The sequence below is a fragment of the Triticum aestivum genome, chromosome 5A (assembly GCF_018294505.1).
Source record: "Triticum aestivum cultivar Chinese Spring chromosome 5A, IWGSC CS RefSeq v2.1, whole genome shotgun sequence".
Taxonomy (NCBI): domain Eukaryota; kingdom Viridiplantae; phylum Streptophyta; class Magnoliopsida; order Poales; family Poaceae; genus Triticum; species Triticum aestivum.
Window position 1 is genome coordinate 438,048,553 of NC_057806.1, and position 7,572 is coordinate 438,056,124.

Consider the following 7,572-nt stretch of genomic DNA (forward strand, 5'->3'; position numbering starts at 1 on the left):
CACATCAATTCATACAACTCCAATCAATTTGTCCTTTTGTTTTGCACCGTAAGTTCTATCAATTGCAAGGACTAAAAAACAGTAGCTTTGGTTACTTCCATTTGGAGGATCTGCGTTGTATGGTTCAAAAGTCCAAACCTTGGCACCTTTTGTCTTAACTGCTGAAACCGTCGCTCCTGCATAGCCAAGTGAGCCCAACAGAAAAGATAAAAGGAGGGATACATCAATAAACCACCTTGGTTTTTTATACATGAAATTTTCGCCTCTACTATTGCTTACCATAGGTTTTCTACACATGAGTTTGATGGCCTCACAGAGCCGCAATATGAGGTAAAAATAAATTACTCGGCGCACGAGAACGGTAAAGGCCAAAACGGCCGAGGACAAGAAAATGGCTTCTCCATAGCAAAACGACAATACGCAAACTTGGTGGTCTATATTTCAGAATGTTATCCGTTTAGATCTTTTGGACAGCTTCATTCCCTTCAAAAGGGAAAACAACAAGCATAGGGATGATAGAAACATTGTGATTTGCATACTTGGCTCTAATGCACAGGTTTAAGAGGCACTGCCAATGCCAACTAATAATTCTGCCAGCAAACAGCTATAGGAGGACTTGATTTACTAGTCAAGGCAGTAAATCCACGAGTAATCACAGGTTTTCCTTTTAACTTTCCTAGGAAATACCGCGGATCTAGAAGATCAACCTAACGGTATTTTGGCATTTCCTAGTAGTGCTGAACTCTGATACAGTCCCTTCATATGCACAACTTCCAGAGCCGATATTATGACACAGAACATGAGCGTGCATGGGTATCAAGAACGAAATAGATGAACTCCCGACGAGAACTTCCATAACAGACACAAAAGAATAATGACAAGAGAGAAGATTTGACGAAGCTGGCTGCCAATCCCTTCAAGACAACCACAACAAATTTGTCATCCTACAATTAATCCTCATCCGTATGCAACATACACAAACAGTTAAATAAAGCCTGTAAGTTATAATAATGTAACACTTAAAAACTATAGTTGCGGGTAACAAAGCTGCAAGGAACAAGGAACACATACAGAACAAAATAGATTGCTAAAAACATAAACAAAAAACAGAAATGAATTCTGCAGCCACTTTGCATCGTGTATGAACCTGGTGGTGAAAGGGCACTGAAACAATCCAAGATAGCGCGTCCGACAAGCCTCTTTAAGGGCCTCTTTGATCATAGGATTTTTTGAGGATTTGAATCCTCAGGATTTTTTTTCCTGTATAGGTTGTTTGATTCATTGGTTTGTATCATTTCTTTCCTAACGAATATTACACTAGATTTCATATGGAAATTTCCATTGACCCTGACCTCTTGGAAAGATTTTGTTTTCGTTTTTCCTGTGGTGCCAATTCAATCTTCTAGGATTCAGGTGGGTATGACTTTGCAATCCTATATTTTTCTTATTAATGCCTTTCTGAAATCCTGTGCATCAAAGAGGCCCTAAAGGATAGCGAGTAGCAAGCTTTGTTGTTGTTGGGAGTCTGGCCTTGTGCCTTGCCAGCTGCCACTTGCATCCTTACAAGGCTAGCACCAGGAGGAAGACGGTCCGGCAAGCCTTTGATCCTCTGCTTCCGTTGTCCCCCAGCTCCCTCTGTACACCTAGATCGCTAAACTACGCAGAGAGAGAAAGCGGAGCATGAATTACTTCCAACTCTTACGTAACAAAATATAAGAAGTTTTTTGTGCCCTATGCAAAACCAAGAAACGTCTTACATTTTGGTACAGAGGTTGTATGCAAACATCACAACGAAAATAGATAAATGTTGCTGCACCATTGGAAAACCCCTAAACAGAAAAAGGCCCAATTGATAATGTCATTTGTCATCCACGATTTATTTCCCAGATTGGCAATTTATAAGGGGAAGGGGAAAATGAACTAAAACAAGTTGAAATCATTGATGCGAAAATTCCGAAACACCCTCTGCAGCAACAGATCAAGCTCTGCTTCGGAGAACAGGGTGGCATTTGGTTAGAGGGATATGATGGGACAGGAGCTAGAAACATTATTCACATTCTTACACAAAAGATATATTGAAAAACTGACACCATTTCACCCCCATCGATGGAACCGACGCAATCACAAAATGATTACTGTGCCATCGTTTACAAACAGAGGAATTTGGACAGAGGTACTGTAAAATAGTAAAGTTTATGGTTGACTTCTGATGTTCATTTGTCAACAGGGGGCTCTTCAAGCCACTTGGCGCGAAACCCGGTTCCCTTGCAATCAGCGCAACGTGAAAAGCCCTGGAATCAAATGAATATGTAATGTGTGCTACAATAATATAAAGACATACTACTACCATCTAGTCAGGTAAAATTTTGTATCAATATAAAACATGTTACTGTTTTTTTCACATGAAATAGTCATGACATCAAACGCAAATGCAGGATTTGATCATGTACGACATAGAACAAGTTATAGACTTGTAGTTACACTACCTTTCCAGAGCAAATCACACATCTTGTATTTTTCGAGGGTACTTCACACAACATATTGTTGCCAAGGATAAAGAAGCCCGTGCCTGCACACCACCTGCACTCCACATCGCCAGTGGATTGACAAGATGAACAAGAAGTCGGACTTGGTTGCTGCATATCACCACAACATGAATGTAAGATTACAGCAAAGGGTAATGTTGTAAGAAGAATGAAAAATTGTGTAACCGTGCTGCAGTTTGACTTTGTTTTCCTATTACCAGAATCACAAGATGGAACTACAAGAAAGAAGAAACCATAACACTTATCCTGGTTGCCTTTTATGCAAGACAAATGCAAGTAAACAACCATATATTTCTTCTAAAGCATATTAAAACAATGTACAACCTACATCATATACCCGTTCAAAAGAACCTACATCATACATTGTTCCCTAGCTCCAGTTTTAGACAAGATGTGAACAAACTGTGGCACTCCCGTTTCCTGGTCCATCATGTCAAACTAGATCGTTGTCTATTATATTAACAGAATCTGCAAGCATTTACTTTGAGAAGGATTCCTGTTAGAATACATGATTCAAGATGGACCAGCGCCAATAAGCCTACCACTACACTAGTGCCCTCTGCAAAACTATGTGAGTTAGCAGTTAGTACCTCTTTAGTTACTACATGGATAACTAGTTGCAACTACTCATACATAATCAAGCTGTTCAAAGCTCAGTAGCTCACACAAAGTACATACTATATACACATTTGGTGATTGTGTGAAACAGTTCAGTTTTCTAGAATCACTACTATGTCTGATACATGCACTCCACAGTTCTGAGAGCTAGGGCCAACAGTGTCTGCAAACGCTTCATTCACCCTAATAAACAAACCTAACAATGGATCCCAAGTTCCCAAACTAACATGTTTGAAGCAGATCAATATCTGAACTTTCCCAGAAAGTGTGTACAAGTAAACATGCACTTGTCAAAACTTTCTTAGAAATAAGTCCTATTGAACTTATTACTGCGGTATTTATTAGTTGCAGAGGTGCAGCAAGCTTAATTGAACCAATGATTCCAAATACAGAATTCACCAGCCAACACCATCAATAAAATATATGAATCCCGAACTCTTGCGCCAAACGAATGTATGGGAAAACCTAACCAAGTTTTCCAAAAGGAGTATTTAATTCGGTACGTTCGCGCGAGAAATTCCCAAGCCTTCTGTTTAAGTTATTAATCTATCCTTAGCATTAATGAATGACAGGTGCTTTAGAATTAGTGCACAGAACCGTTAGGACAGCCCGGTGCATGTAGCTCCAGCTTGCGCAGGGTCCAGAGAAGGGTCCGACCGCTTTGGGTCTTTTGTACGCAGCCTTTCCCTGCATTTCTGCAAGCGGCTGTTTGCAGGACTCGAACCGTTCAAAAGAAAATTTAAAATCCAAAAAAAGAATTAGTTCACAGAACAGTGAGAAAGGATATAAGCACTCCTCTATAGTTGTATTCCTGGAACATCCGCCTTTTATTTCAGAAGGATTCCTGGTAGAATACATGATTCAAAGTGGAACAACCGCAATAAGCCTACTGCTACACTACCGCCCTATGCAGAACTACACGACTGATCAATTAGTACCTCTTTACGACATGGGTAACTAGTTGTAACTAGCAATGCAGAATCAAGCTGTTCAAAGCTCACATAAAGTACATACACATTTGGTGATTGTCTGGAACAGCTCATTCTAACAGAATCACCACTATGTCTGATGCATGCACTCCAAAATACTGACAGCTTTAGGGGCAACAGTGTCTGCAAGCACTTGATTCACCTCATCAACAAACAAAACTAGCAAGGGATCCCAAGTTCCCAAACTAACGTGTTTGAAGCAGATCAACATCTGAGAACTTTCCCACGAAGTGTATACTGTTGAGTAAATAGGCAATTTTTCGACTAATTTAATCCATAGATAAATCACTAGCATGGCATTGACAGAATTAACGACATACTGATTCTGATCTAGACAAGCACGTACTATGCAAACAGTAGACACATCTACACATAATGCTAGTACTGCTAATACGAAAATAAACAGGAGCGGGATAAACGTGTTATACCCTCCAGTAGGCTAGGCAGAAGCCGCGGCAGCGGTGGCAGCAGCGGCGTCGTCAGCTGCCTTCTTGTCGGCCTTGAGCTTCTCGGCGGCGAGACAGCCGGCTTCGGTCTGAGACATGGTGTTGACGAAGATGACGCGGATGTAGAGGAAGTAGCGGATCCGAGGCGAACGGTCGCGTGGTCGGTTCCCAAAAACCTATTCGCCTCTCTCCCGTACAGGATCTGGAGAGGCGGGGTTTCGGAGATCTGCTCTCCCGTCGACCGTGTACGTGGCGGACGGGATGGAGTCACCGGCGGCAGCAGCAGCAAAGGAACGGCGGTGGGCGTAGCGCGTGGAGCAGATGTCATCTGTTCGTGGCGGCTAGGGTTAGGAGACACCTCACACTTATATAGGCGCAACCGCATGGAGAGACATGGGCTCGACCCACGTCCGAGTCCGTGACAGCCCACGATCTGACGTCTCAGATCGTGGCCCGGCTGTCAGAAAACTATCCGTTACTGACTGGCAAAAATAAACGCATAGGTGTGAGCTCGGCTCGGCTCATTCCCGCAACCTGCGGCGCGTCGTAACGAGGCGTGGCGTGGCGAGGCGGGCGGCGGAGGAGGAGTGCGTGAGGGCCTCTTCTCTTCTCAAGCTCCAATAGCATGTGGAAGAGAAATCCTTATAAGGAGGTCCAACTCCTCTCCATCTTCCGGGGTGGGACCAAACTTCCCACTAGACCTAGTGCCACTAAACCCACATGGGCCCTTAGAGATTTTCAGAAATTGTTAGATGGGCCCTAGGCATAAATTACAGCTCCCGAATATTCAACCGACTGATTAATTTCTTATAACATACTCTATTTTTCTTTGCCAAATAAGCCAGCAAACGTCGACGTTTTCCCAAAGGTCTTCGTAGACCTCTTTCCGATGAAAAATCTTTTTTGTGTAATTCCAAATATAGCCTAGGGCCCAACTAACAATTTTTGAAAATCTCTAAGGGCCCATGTGGGTTTAGTGGCACTAGGTTTACTAGGAAGTTTGGTCCCACCTTAGAAGATGGAGAGGAGTTGGACCTCCTTATAAGGGTTTCTCTTCCACATGCTATTGGAGCTTGAGAAGAGAAGAGGCCCTCGCACACTCCTCCCCCGCCACCCGCCTCGCCACGCCTCGTACGACGCGCCGCAGGTTGCGGGAATGAGCCGAGCCAAGCTCACACCTATGCGCTTATTTTTGCCAGTCAGTAACGGAGAGTTTTCTGATAGCTGGGACACGATTTGAGACGTCGGATCGTGGGCTGTCACGGACTCGGGCGTGGGTCGAGCCCAAGTCTCTCCACGTGGCTGCGCCTATATAAGTGTGAGGTGTCTCCTAACCCTAGCTGCCACGAATAGATCACATCTGCTCCACGCACTACGCCCACCGTCATTCCTTTGCTGCCCCTGGCGCCGGTGACTCCACCCCGTCCGCCGCGTACACGGTCGACGGGAGAGCAGGTCTCCGAAACCCCGCCTCTCCGAATCCTATACGGGAGAGGGGCGAATAGGTTCTTGGAAAGCGACCACGCGACTGCTCGCCTCTGATCCGCTACTTCCTCTACGTCCGCGTCGTCTTCGTCAACACCATGTCTCAGACCGAAGCCGACCGTCTCGCCGCCGAGAAGCTCGAGGCCGACAAGAAGGTAGCTGACGACGCCGCTGCTGCCACCGCCGCCGCGGCTTCTGCCTGGTCTACTGGAGGGTATAACACGTTTATCCCGCTCCTATTTACTTTCGTATTAGCAGTACTAGCATTATGTGTAGATGTGTCTAATGTTTGCATAATACGTGCTTGTCTAGATTAGAATCAGTATGCCGTTAATTCTGTCAATGCCATGCTAGCGATTTATCTATGGATTAAATTAGTCAAAAAATTGCCTATTTACTCAACATATACAAGTACACAGGCACTTGTCAAAACTTTGTTAGAAATAAGTCCTAGTATTGCACTTATTACTGCGGTATTTAATAAGTAGTTGCAGAGGTGCAGCAAGCACAACTGAACCAATGATTCCAAATACAGAGTTCGCCATTCAACACCGTCAACAAACTATATGAATCCTGGAATCTTGCGCCACTGAATTTATCAGACAACCAACAAAGTTTTCAAAAAGGAGTGTTTAATTGAGCAGATTCGCGCGAGAAATTCGCCACAATTTGCCTATTTCAGTTAAGGCATCGATAAGCAAGCATCAACGCGGAGAGAAAATTGGAGCAGAGATTCAGGCGCGCACCTTGGAGATGAGCCAGGCGCGGTCCATGCGCTTGGCGAAGTCGGAGGAGCTGCCGGGCGAGTCGACGGTGGAGGCCATGGGAGCGGCCAGCCGGTGCCCTAGCCGCCTGGGGGTGGGCGAGACGAGCTTCCGTATGCTCCCGGAAGGCGGCGGAGGGCCATGACCGTGGGCGGAGGAGGGAAAGGCAGCCGCGCAGGCGCCGCAGGCGGTCGCCGGCATCGGAAGTGGCTTCGAATCGTCGGAGAGGGGCTGAGACGCGAGAGAGCAGAGGCTGCTGCGGCCGTGGTCTTCCTGCAAGCCACGCGCGTTGTCACCGGTGTGAAGGTGCGCTGCTCGGCCGCTGACAGGTGGGACAGACGACCGTCGGGCCAATCGCGGGTCGCTTCTGGCTGCCGGGTGGTAGTTGCGATGCTGAGTTTTTCTTTTCTGCGATAATTAGCCTGGAAGAAAATAAGAAGCTGCAAACATTTTCAAATTTGCCATCTAAGGCTCCCTTCGCAATCCCTCCGCTCCGTAACTCCGTCGCGGAGCGGAGCGGCATACAGTACAAATATGAAGAGCGGCAAACAAGCTGCTCCACGCGCTTCGCTCTCTGGTGACAGAGCGGTGGATTGCCGAACACAACCTAACTCAAAGAATTTTCTCTTTTCTTCGAAGAAGATACAACTTTACCCCAGAATTCGAATATCAAATTTGATCACAAAAATTTATCCTAATGCATATAGCCGAAGGCGTAAAAGTA

The 7,572-nt window shown here is 45.4% G+C and overlaps 1 protein-coding gene across 1 annotated transcript; it reads right to left on the bottom strand.

Annotated features, from left to right (window-relative positions):
• Positions 1-1,916: 1,916 nt before the first annotated feature.
• On the bottom strand, positions 1,917-7,176 carry LOC123103838 (protein disulfide-isomerase LQY1, chloroplastic). Its single transcript, XM_044525519.1, has 3 exons — positions 6,831-7,176; positions 2,487-2,636; positions 1,917-2,291 (listed from the first exon to the last, which is right to left on the bottom strand). The coding sequence occupies exons 1-3, from the start codon at positions 7,047-7,049 to the stop codon at positions 2,214-2,216; spliced, it is 447 nt and encodes a 148-aa protein (XP_044381454.1). The 5' UTR covers positions 7,050-7,176; the 3' UTR covers positions 1,917-2,213.
• Positions 7,177-7,572: the final 396 nt, after the last annotated feature.

Excerpts from the sequence above, each read along its gene's own strand:
- LOC123103838 (XM_044525519.1), bottom strand. The coding sequence starts at position 7,049 with ATGCCGGCGACCGCCTGCGGCGCCTGCGCGGCTGCCTTTCCCTCCTCC. Across the intron at positions 2,637-6,830 it reads GCGCCTGGCTCATCTCCAAG|CAACCAAGTCCGACTTCTTG; the intron begins GTGCGCGCCTGA and ends GGTGATATGCAG. Across the intron at positions 2,292-2,486 it reads GTGTGATTTGCTCTGGAAAG|GGCTTTTCACGTTGCGCTGA; the intron begins GTAGTGTAACTA and ends ATTTGATTCCAG.